At 37.4% G+C, this 11,651-nt stretch overlaps 2 protein-coding genes across 4 annotated transcripts; both read left to right on the forward strand.

Moving 5' to 3' along the window:
• Window positions 1–1,448: 1,448 nt before the first annotated feature.
• Window positions 1,449–8,808, forward strand: sec61a1a (SEC61 translocon subunit alpha 1a). 3 transcript variants are annotated; one of them, XR_001632409.1, is made up of 14 exons: window positions 1,449–1,604; window positions 2,513–2,580; window positions 2,683–2,748; window positions 3,527–3,605; window positions 3,789–3,920; window positions 4,027–4,136; window positions 4,240–4,393; window positions 4,479–4,639; window positions 5,831–5,886; window positions 6,868–7,009; window positions 7,174–7,365; window positions 7,450–7,526; window positions 7,608–7,948; window positions 8,057–8,808. XR_001632409.1 is itself a non-coding variant. In XM_016467125.1 (13 exons), exons 1-13 carry the CDS (start codon window positions 1,598–1,600, stop codon window positions 7,792–7,794), a joined length of 1,431 nt encoding a protein of 476 aa, XP_016322611.1. In that variant the 5' UTR covers window positions 1,449–1,597; the 3' UTR covers window positions 7,795–8,808. The 3 variants fall into 3 exon arrangements, 2 of the variants coding, with proteins under 2 accessions (XP_016322611.1, XP_016322609.1); XM_016467125.1 differs by having other exon boundaries at window positions 7,608–8,808; XM_016467123.1 differs by lacking the exons at window positions 6,868–7,009; window positions 7,174–7,365; window positions 7,450–7,526; window positions 7,608–7,948; window positions 8,057–8,808 and adding exons at window positions 6,193–6,384; window positions 6,469–6,545; window positions 6,627–6,835 and having other exon boundaries at window positions 1,452–1,604; window positions 5,831–6,028.
• A 320-nt stretch (window positions 8,809–9,128) lies between these two features.
• On the forward strand, window positions 9,129–11,556 carry chchd4b (coiled-coil-helix-coiled-coil-helix domain containing 4b). Its single transcript, XM_016467126.1, has 3 exons — window positions 9,129–9,517; window positions 10,236–10,334; window positions 10,424–11,556. Exons 1-3 carry the CDS (start codon window positions 9,403–9,405, stop codon window positions 10,753–10,755), a joined length of 546 nt encoding a protein of 181 aa, XP_016322612.1. The 5' UTR covers window positions 9,129–9,402; the 3' UTR covers window positions 10,756–11,556.
• The last annotated feature ends 95 nt before the right edge of the window (window positions 11,557–11,651 follow it).

Below are 11,651 nucleotides of genomic sequence, written 5' to 3' on the forward strand. Positions count from 1 at the left end.
TATTGCTGATCACTGTTGTTGTGCTATGATATTGTAATATTTACCATTATATAATCAGAGGAGTTTATGAAAATGTCACTCCACAATGCAATAGCAAGATATATAAATATGTATAGTATTTTTATGTTACATTAATCAGTATTTAGCACACCTTCCTAAGGAAAGGATATGGACCAGAAGACATTGCAATTACTAAATGATATTTAGACAGACTTAAATAAGTTCCAGATCGATACTTGTGCCCTTATTATTTCAGTTATTTTGCCTTTAATGTAAATAAACATGTGCAAACAATATACTTGCTCTTGTGAATTTATTTGGATGTTAATTACATTGTGCGAGCTGTCTCTTTAATACCGTGTGGTTTACATACATGTTGCTGCTGATTGGGCTGACATGTTTGACACACCCACCAAACAAGAGAAAACGCATCTCAAACCCTGTTGCACACCATTTCCAGGAAACATGTCGTTCAAACCGGAAACCGTAGCAAAACGGTACACATCGGTTTGAGCTTGAACTTGCCCCAGGTGTCTTTTTTAATGAAATGATGTCATTACGTTGCTGTCTTGCCGCCAGCCAATCGCTGCATTGCTGATCGTGGTTTCGAGTATCGATACATAGCCCCTTTTAAACCAACCCATGAATGCGCAATTATCTCAGATAGCTCAATCCAGCCATACTAATCATCAACAACAGGTGTGTTTGAATAACCGAATTAGCTAGATCCTGATTAACGCGATGATATTATCTTGGATGTGACATTTCATCTCAGATGTAATAAGCGACGTAAAAAGAACGGGCCCCTGATCACAGTCGATAAATTAAAGAATCTGTCTTCTCCGCTTCACTATTATCAACTGTACTAGAGCACAATTTGACTTTACAATAACTGAAATGGACAATAATTTATCACATACCATACAAATTATTCAAACGTCACAAGTGGCCCGTTCCATTTCCATTGGCTCTGGATAGATCAAAGCATAAGCCTAGTTTACCCGGAAGTATATTGTATTTATTTTATTGTTTTTAGTTCCCCGTTTCATCTTTCTTCATTAAACGTCCCTTTTCAGTTATAACCATGTATATTTACAAATGAGCGTCTAGTTATTTTAATACTCTAATGGAAACTTAATAAACTTAATTTTTACATTACATGAAAATAAATACTCATATTTATATATGAGTACTCATATACTCATATATCATTACTCATATTATTACTAGTTTAACCACTTTAACGGTAAGTTAAGTTAACTTTTAACACGGTTGTATTTTTCTTTACTTTGTACATAACAACAATACAACTGAAGTGGAAACATTTGTAGGAAATTAATTTATAAAAAGAAAACATTGGCCACTTGATCACATTACATAACGTGAAACAGAAGATCAACCGCGGCTCGCTGTGCGTCTGACGTGTAGTAGAGTCGGCGTAGTGTTGACGTGTCTCTAAAGCGCTCTCCTCCCTTCAGCTCTCTCGCTTCTCTCTTTCTCTTTCACCGGGCGGCGGAGCGCACCGGCAGCGCTGGACTGTCCGTTTACAGCTCACTGGGACTTCAGATAGTGACCGTGATTTCAGGAGACCGTCACCATGGCGAGTGAGTGAAGTGTTTTGAAACGATAATCATTGCGATTCTGCTGTTATATCACTGTAGAGTTCTCTTAGCACCATTAGCATACTAGCTAGACAGCTTTCTTTAATTGAAACCTGAGAGACTGGTGTAAGATTTATTTACTTGATTTATATTTATTTAGATCTGTACTTTACTGCAAGTGAAATGCATTTCAGTTCCTCGTTAGTTTCTTTGTTTGATTCATCGGTTGTGTTTCGTATGTGAATTAACATTTGCATTGCTTTTCTGGTGGCTAATGATTGAATGCTGCGGACAGCTAGCGTTAGCCTGTTAACTACTTTCTTAACACGTCAACAAAACAAAATTGTAAACGACTACTTCAAATATTTATCGTAAGACATTTAAAAGATAATACTGGGAGATAAACTTATTTAGTATTTTGTTGGATTGCCAGACCAGAGGGAAGTTATCAAATACTACAAAGGCTAGCAAACAGGCATACTGGTAAACTGAATCTAATTTTGTGTTTAACTTGATAATTGCTTGGCAGTTCATGAATACACATGATACACAATCAGAGAAATGTATGTATTATTAGATCTGATCTCCTGTGTCAGAGTATTTCGTTGTATTAAAGGTCGGAAATATGAGTTTTAGCCCATCAGTTTAATGATGACGACGCTTTAGATTGGCTACTGTTGTCCTAAGTAGCTCAACACAGGATTTGGGAAGAAAGGGACTTCTCATCAGTCTTGATTTTGAATTGCTGCTATTACGGCTTCTAAACATATCAGCAATTTTCTCCTCATACTGAGGTGCTAAAATAAAATGCAGGTATGAAGTTTAGTAGATATGCTGCATTAAGTGAAATTGTAATTTGTGGCACCAACTGTTTTATTTCTCCTTAACATTTCTGCTTTTATTATTTCCAGTTAAGTTCTTGGAGGTTATAAAACCGTTTTGTGCGGTTTTGCCAGAAATCCAGAAACCGGAAAGAAAGGTATAACATTGGACACTACATATATTGTGTGTGTGTGTGTGGTTTTTAACTAGTTTACACATAAATCTACATTTTGAACTCATATTTATATTTGTCTTTCAGATCCAGTTCAGAGAAAAAGTGCTATGGACTGCCATCACATTGTTCATCTTTCTTGTTTGCTGTCAGGTAAGTTTGATTTCTTAAGGGGGTCCTATTATGCTCTTTTACAAAGTCTTGATGTTGTTTTGGGGGTGTACTAGAACAGGCTCTCATACTAGGTTGTTCGAAAAACACATTATTTTTCACATATTTTACATTATTACAACACCTCTTTCCCCAGTCTGGCATGAATGGCTCAAATAGTTCCTGTATCAAATGAAGGCCCACCTTCTGAAATACGAAATGTGCTGTGATTGGTTAGCTGGGCCAGTGTGTGTTGTGATTGGCACCACTCGGCGCCTGGTCGGGAAATGTCATACATTCAGTGTAAATATTGCGTCAAAATCAAATCAATTTGAGCGCGATTTAAACCCGGATGATTGTAACCACTCTAAGTTCGTCTGCCTTGGGAAAGCTAGCGTGTCTCCGACATAGTGATAACACTTGTTACCTTCTCTAGTGCAGCTCAACCAGGTCTTGTCCCATTCGTCGGTATTTATGATATCACAAATCCCGGAAAATATGCGTTGTAGTCCAAACGAGTCGTTCGTTGTAGTTTTTGAAAAGTGATTTCTGTTAAATAAAATATCTCCTTTTGAAGTGGACTTTGAACTTTGTAACTTTGCAGATCTTTTTTATGCTCAAACAGCAACATTATAGACTAACTAAAGTTGAAAAAGTGAAAAAGCATAATAGGACCCCTTTAATCTATGAAAATAGCACTTGCCTGTGCTTTAGTGCTCCAGTTATGCGCAATGTATAAAAATGAGGTTAAGAGCTCATGTAATGTCTCTCCCTCTCTCAGATCCCACTGTTTGGGATCATGTCTTCAGACTCCGCAGATCCATTCTACTGGATGAGAGTCATCTTGGCATCAAACAGAGGTAAGTCTGTTTCTGTATGTGGAATATTACGATGTTAGGGTAATCTTAATTATTTTCATACCTAGTTTATTGAAGCATGTAATATATACTGTCGTTCAAAACTTTGGGGTCAGTAAGACTAATACATTTATTGAGCAAAACATATTGTGGGTTGTAAAGTTTACTAATGACCATGCTTTTCAGGTACTCTGATGGAGTTGGGTATCTCTCCCATTGTGACCTCTGGTCTGATCATGCAGCTGCTGGCTGGAGCTAAAATCATTGAGGTTGGAGACACACCTAAAGACAGAGCACTTTTCAATGGAGCCCAGAAATGTATGTTTTTGTTGTTTTGAGTATATTGCATGTACATGCAATTAAATAATATTAGTTGTGATGATTAAAATTCTGTTGAATTCAATTTATTTTATTTTTTTCCCAGTGTTTGGTATGATCATCACCATTGGCCAGGCTATTGTGTATGTTATGACTGGAATGTATGGCGACCCTTCAGAGATGGGTGCTGGCATCTGTCTGCTGATCATTATTCAGGTAAGAGAGCATGCACACACACAACACAGGAGTTTTTTGGGTGAGTGATCCATGTGTATTTTGTGATAAGAGACGTAATTACATTTGTGTGCATTTCCTGTAGTTGTTTGTGGCCGGTCTCATCGTGTTGCTGCTGGATGAGTTGCTGCAAAAAGGTTACGGTTTGGGCTCTGGTATCTCTCTCTTCATCGCCACCAACATCTGTGAGACAATCGTATGGAAGGCGTTCAGCCCAACCACAGTCAACACAGGAAGAGGTTTGTGTTCAGGACACAGCATCTCTGTTTGAAACATATTTTGAACTTAAGTAATGTTGACTGAATGTTGTTTGTGTACATACAGGTACTGAGTTTGAAGGAGCCGTTATTGCTCTGTTCCACCTGTTGGCCACTCGTACCGATAAAGTGCGAGCACTGAGAGAGGCCTTCTACAGACAAAACCTGCCCAACCTCATGAACCTCATTGCTACAGTCTTCGTCTTTGCTGTGGTCATATACTTCCAGGTCAGTTTTTTTTATTATTATTATTTTGTTGCAAAGTAATGAGAATAATGAAGTTGAATTTAAGATTTTATTTGCAGCAGAAGTCTCTCTCTCTCTGTATTTATTCATAGTGTTTTGATAAATATGTATAATGATAGATAGGTTTTGAGATTTTGTGTTCTTTACTTATTTTAGCATATTTGTTATTTTAATCTTCTACAGCAGGTAAAATAAGTATTGAACACGTCACAATTTTTCTCAGTAAATATATTTCTAAAGGTGCTGTTAACATGAAATTTTCACCAGATGTCGGTAACAACCCAAGTAATCCATGCATACAAAGAAAACAAAACAAACCAGTTCAGAAATTAAGTTATGTGTAATAAAATAGAATGACACAGGGAAAAAGTATTGAACACATGAAGAAAGGGAGGTGCAAAAAGGCATGGAAAGCCAAGACACCGGCTGAAATCTATCACTAATTAGAAAGCAATCCTGCCCATAGTCAGTGGAAATTATTTAGCTGGTGATTAACTGGTTCAGTCCCAACACCTTCAGTACCAGGATGAAGATGAAACAAGGGTGGACATTTCAGCAAGACAATGATCCCAAACATGGCCAAGGAAACTCTCAGTTGGTTTCAGAAAAAGAAAATAAAGCTGCTAGAATGGCCCAGCCAATCACCTGACTTGAATCCAATAGAAAATAAGAACGAAAGATCAGAGTTCATAGAAAAGGCCCACAGAACCTTCACAATTTGAAGACTCTGTGGAAGAATGGGCCAAAATCACACCTGAGCAATGCATGCCACTAGTTTCTCCATACAGGAGGCGTCTTGAAGCTGTCATTACCAACAAAGGCTTTTGTACAAAGTATTAAATAAATTTCAGTAGTTCAATACTTTGTCCCTGTCATTCCATTTTATAACACATAACTTAATTTCTGAACGTATTTGTTTTGTTTTATTTGTATGTATGAATTACTCGGGTTGTTACCGACATCTGGTGAAAATTTCAAGTCAACAGTACCTTTACAAATATATTTACTGAGAAAAATGGTGACGTGTTCAATACTTATTTTACCCGCTGTATTTGTGTATAATGCTTAGGCAATATTGAACAATAATATTAATATATGTAAACACAATAATTCCAATAAAGTACTTTAAAATGGATTTATTGATGAAAAATTTATGAATTTTGTTTTGCACAGGGCTTCAGAGTTGACCTGCCCATCAAGTCTGCACGTTACCGTGGCCAGTACAACACATATCCCATCAAGCTGTTCTACACCTCCAACATTCCCATCATCCTGCAGTCTGCTCTGGTCTCTAACCTGTACGTCATTTCTCAGATGCTCTCCACCCGCTTCAGTGGAAATTTCCTGGTCAACCTACTGGGGACTTGGTCTGTAAGTGTCACCAGTGCTTGTTGCTGTGTACCATGTCTTCTGCTAAGTTTAAAGTGCAAATCCAGAGATTATTTTATAGGATGCAGACCAGAAACCAAATAGAACTAGATATGGAAGAGGAAACCTTCGTAATAGCTTGTTTTGTTTTTTTTTTGTTATTGTAGGATTCCTCATCTGGTGGTCCAGCTCGTGCCTACCCTGTAGGCGGTCTGTGTTACTATCTGTCTCCTCCGGAGTCATTTGGTTCTGTGCTTGAAGACCCAGTCCATACGGTGATCTACATTGTATTCATGCTGGGATCCTGTGCCTTCTTTTCTAAGACCTGGATTGAAGTTTCTGGATCATCTGCCAAAGATGTGTGTTACTAGTTCTTGTTCGTTTATCAATGTTGTTTTTGGATATTTTATATGAAAATGTAATGGTTGTATGTGTGTTTTTAGGTGGCCAAGCAGCTGAAAGAACAGCAGATGGTGATGAGGGGACACAGAGAGACCTCCATGGTTCATGAACTCAACAGGTGAACTACAAACACATTAACTTTTGAAGTACTTGCTTGTCAGGACCTTCATTAATCTCACACATTCTCTTTGTTATTCAGGTACATCCCCACAGCGGCTGCATTTGGTGGACTGTGTATCGGAGGCCTTTCAGTAATGGCTGACTTCCTGGGTGCCATCGGCTCTGGAACAGGAATCCTATTGGCTGTTACCATCATCTATCAGTACTTTGAAATATTTGTTAAGGAACAGAGTGAAGTTGGCAGCATGGGAGCGCTACTCTTCTAAACAAGGACACTCACAAAACACACACACATTTGCTGACACCTTATAGTACAACACATATCCCATCAAGCTGTTCTACACCTCCAACATTCCCATCATCCTGCAGTCTGCTCTGGTCTCTAACCTGTACGTCATTTCTCAGATGCTCTCCACCCGCTTCAGTGGAAATTTCCTGGTCAACCTACTGGGGACTTGGTCTGTAAGTGTCACCAGTGCTTGTTGCTGTGTACCATGTCTTCTGCTAAGTTTAAAGTGCAAATCCAGAGATTATTTTATAGGATGCAGACCAGAAACCAAATAGAACTAGATATGGAAGAGGAAACCTTCGTAATAGCTTGTTTTGTTTTTTTTTTGTTATTGTAGGATTCCTCATCTGGTGGTCCAGCTCGTGCCTACCCTGTAGGCGGTCTGTGTTACTATCTGTCTCCTCCAGAGTCATTTGGTTCTGTGCTTGAAGACCCAGTCCATACAGTGATCTACATTGTATTCATGCTGGGATCCTGTGCCTTCTTTTCTAAGACCTGGATTGAAGTTTCTGGATCATCTGCCAAAGATGTGTGTTACTAGTTCTTGTTCGTTTATCAATGTTGTTTTTGGATATTTTATATGAAAATGTAATGGTTGTATGTGTGTTTTTAGGTGGCCAAGCAGCTGAAAGAACAGCAGATGGTGATGAGGGGACACAGAGAGACCTCCATGGTTCATGAACTCAACAGGTGAACTACAAACACATTAACTTTTGAAGTACTTGCTTGTCAGGACCTTCATTAATCTCACACATTCTCTTTGTTATTCAGGTACATCCCCACAGCGGCTGCATTTGGTGGACTGTGTATCGGAGGCCTTTCAGTAATGGCTGACTTCCTGGGTGCCATCGGCTCTGGAACAGGAATCCTATTGGCTGTTACCATCATCTATCAGTACTTTGAAATATTTGTTAAGGAACAGAGTGAAGTTGGCAGCATGGGAGCGCTACTCTTCTAAACAAGGACACTCACAAAACACACACACATTTGCTGACACCTTATAAAACACTTTTATTATTTTTATGATTGTTGTTGTCATTTAATTTTTTTATTTTGGTGAGATTTAAGCATTTATAATGGTCTGTCACAAGTGCTGTCTTGGGAGAACGCTAGTTCCGGCTGAGCATGTTCTCCTATTTGTCAGAAGTGGCAAAACGTTTCTAAAATTCAGTGATTAAGCTGAACTTCAGTGATGGGACAGTAAAGATGGACTCTGTGAGCTCGGATTAGGAATATTCAGGAGTTTTCCCTTCTCAGTCTGTCCTCCTTCCATCTCCACGTGTCACTGAATCCCTTCATTCACCCTTATGTTTATTTCTTGTCTGATCCTAGTTATGCCAGGTAAAAGGATTTTCTAGAAAGTATTGCTAATGTTGGGTGATTGATTTGATTTACTCGGCACTGCCAAGTTTGACTCCACACACACACAAACTGTTTCTTTTACATCTCAGTTTGTCATATCGGTCTTGTAAGTGAAGCTTACCGACATTTATTTTTCCAATAATAGCTGTAAGGCTCACTCTTAACTCCTCATGCTGTATTTAATCATACAAAACGTGATGGTTTAGTTATGGCAAAAGATCTGTCAGCAGAATAGCTTGTCAGTTCTAAACAAGGCAACATTACAACAGGGGAAATGCAGCGCACAGTGTGGCACCAGAGGCGTGTTTTTTTTGTGTGTGTGTGTGTGTGTGTGTGTGTGTGTGTGTGTGTGTGTACTCATTTACGCTGGAATCCTTTTGTACAGAACACATCTTACAACAGTAGGCTTCAAGGATTTTCTGTTTTTGAAAGTGCTTGGTCTGTAGTGAGAGCTTGGTGGCAGACAGAACTGGTTACACCTGAAGTCTGTTTACTTTAAAAAAAAATTAAGCCCTTTTTACTGTATCATTGGGTGTCTGTATATATGACATTTAATGCAGTGTCCAACCATGTAAAATAAGTCTTTCCTTTTTTTTTTTTTTTTTTTTTTATATCCAGCAAAGACTGATCATTCTCAATAAAAACTCATTTTTGGGAGATAAGATGTGTTTTATTTGCGAGCATGGCTTACTGGACAAATCCAAATCTTTTTATGTGAATGTAAAAATGGCCGTTTGTTTCTTTTCACATATGACATGGTAAAGTTTGAGCTGTTATGCAGGTTTCTGTAAAAACATCTGCAGTACTTCACAAGTCCTCTGAATTGTGTTCGCTATGTTTAACTACAAAGAAAATACCATATTTCAGAAAACTCAAGTATGCTATGGCTGCCACGGTTGTGAAATTAGTTTAAGCACTGATGGAATGTTCATAATTGAAGTGTTCGTGACTAAAGTCGTTTAAACTTCTCATTTTAAACAGTACAGTTCTATGCATTTCCTAAAGCCTAAACTTAAAAGAATGATGGGTTTATTATTTTCTTACAGGCAATCTGAGAGGCACAAATTTGGGGTCCTCGTCTACTGTTTATGACGTCATGATATTTGATTTGATAACGTGGGTTGAAAGCGGCATGACCAATGAATGACCGTAGGACGGATAGATAGAGGGTGAAATTTGCTGGTGAACGGAATTTTTGGAGTTGATGCCGCAAAATAAAAGCGCTGGAAAATCAACGCACGCACTGCTTTGTATCTGCTTTTGCTACATTTACTTTACAATTTCTGTGTTGAAAGAAATGACTACAGTCAACGAGGAAGGTAATTCAGAGTCAATACCTGAAACGGACTTCGTTTTTTTTTAAATGGATTTATGTTATCAATAACTGGCTATCTGTTTGCTCTTAAAGTTTAAAGCAAGATCTGAAACCATTCTAGCCATAAGACTAGAGTGATAGCGATGACCTTGTCGTGAATACTTCTACATGTGCGACAGTGCGAGTATTTAGTTTGTTTTTACTTTACTGATGCCACACTGAAAAATAAAGAAAAGAAAATCTAAACTCAAAATGTTTTAATTTTTGAATCTTCTCTAAGATGATTATGTGTATTAAAGCACTAAGGACTTTTTTATTATTATTATTGTTGTTTTATTACAAGAGTCAAGGATCACAGTAACACATAAGTGACAAATTAATAAACTTTTTTAGTAAATTTCCATTTCTAGGAATAACACATCATTGACAGAAATAGACAAGAATCTTATGAACATTACACAATGTAAAAGCAACACTTAAAAATTAACAGTGTAACAAAAATTAAAGATTAAAAAAAAAAAAAAAAGTTAATGTGATGGTGAAATGTGTACATCTGAATGTTGTCCTGGGAAGTAGTTTACCACAACCTTAACAAAAAAAACATTGTTTTTAACATTGTTAACACCAGTAATAAGAAATAAAGGGATATATTTTCTTTTCAAGTTGTTATTAATTACTTGCGTACTTGACAACTATTAATTCTCATCATTAACTCTTTACAGGGAAGGACCGAGTCATATTTGTTACCAAGGAAGAACATGAAATTCCTAGCACTGTGAAACTGGATGAGGAGGATGCAAATGAGGACCATGAAGAAAAAGGTGACAGATGGAAAGAAATACTTCCTTTTTGAGATGAAACTGTGTAACTTTGTCATTTTATATCCACCTCACTTTCTCTTTGTGTTCAGGTCTCATCTTGCCGAGTGGTGAGATAAATTGGGACTGTCCGTGTTTAGGGGGGATGGCAAGTGGAGTGTGTGGCGAGCAGTTTAAGACTGCATTCACCTGCTTCCACTTTAGTCAAGAAGAGGTGAAGGGTTCGGACTGTCTGGAGCAGTTCAGCAGCATGCAGGAGTGTTTTCGGCATCATCCTGAACTCTTCCCTCAGGAAGATGATCTTCAAAGAGCCAATCCTGGATCAAACGCAGAACAAAAAGACTCCCCTTCCATCTCTGACTTCAGCACAAGCAAAGAGTCTGACACGAATGATATGCCTTCACAGCTGCCCGTAGCTAGTTAAAATTGGAGAACAACTGATTTCCATCTCTTATTCCACTTATTTTGTTTTACTTTAATCTATTTATATATGTTTTTAAGATGAGACAAAGGAAACAGGGACGATGCAGAAAGTAACAATATATGGACTATATATTTTTCCAACACATTTTTTGATGAACGTGATCTTAAAAAATGGTGAGACATCCAGAAAAAGGAACCATATATAGGATAGATGTTTTGTTGAACTCTCTTATAGTGTGTTCTGAAAAATATCAACTTCATATTTATACATTTTGTGTTCTTCTTTCTTTTCTTTTTTATACTCCTTTTTCATTTTTTGTTTTATTTTGTTCCTATAATCACCTTAATTCCAGTGTAACTTTGTTACAAATTGACGTGTGAAAGTGTGTGATTTAAAGTCTACTGAGATTAACGTGTGACAGACATGGTAATTGAGTGAGTACAAGTATTTGCGTGTAAAATGTGATATCAATTTTATATTGTTTGGCCATTTAAGTATATATGTATATAATTGTGTGCTGCTTTAGTCAAACAGTATCAAAGTAATTTAAGGGAGGTTAATGAATCACCTTTCACATTGGGTCCAAAAGTTTGAGATTACATAAAAGGTTGAAATTTAAAATCTTTGATTCAAAACATACTGTCTAACATCTGTATATCATGAGATATTAAATAAAGTCATACAGATTTGGAATGACATGAGGCTGAGTAAATGGTGACAGAATTTTTTCTTCTCAGTTCTAGCAAATTCTGTCAGTCAAGGCTCTACTGACATATTTAAATGAGATCTGTTAAAAAAAAAAGGAGCACAGGAATGTGGTTTCTTGAATTATATATTTTGACAGCTAATTTTGCACATGGTGGAAACAATGAAATGGAAGACAGCTTTAGATTTTT

The sequence above is a fragment of the Sinocyclocheilus anshuiensis genome, unplaced genomic scaffold (assembly GCF_001515605.1).
Source record: "Sinocyclocheilus anshuiensis isolate Anshui unplaced genomic scaffold, SAMN03320099.WGS_v1.1 scaffold44, whole genome shotgun sequence".
Classification (NCBI taxonomy): domain Eukaryota; kingdom Metazoa; phylum Chordata; class Actinopteri; order Cypriniformes; family Cyprinidae; genus Sinocyclocheilus; species Sinocyclocheilus anshuiensis.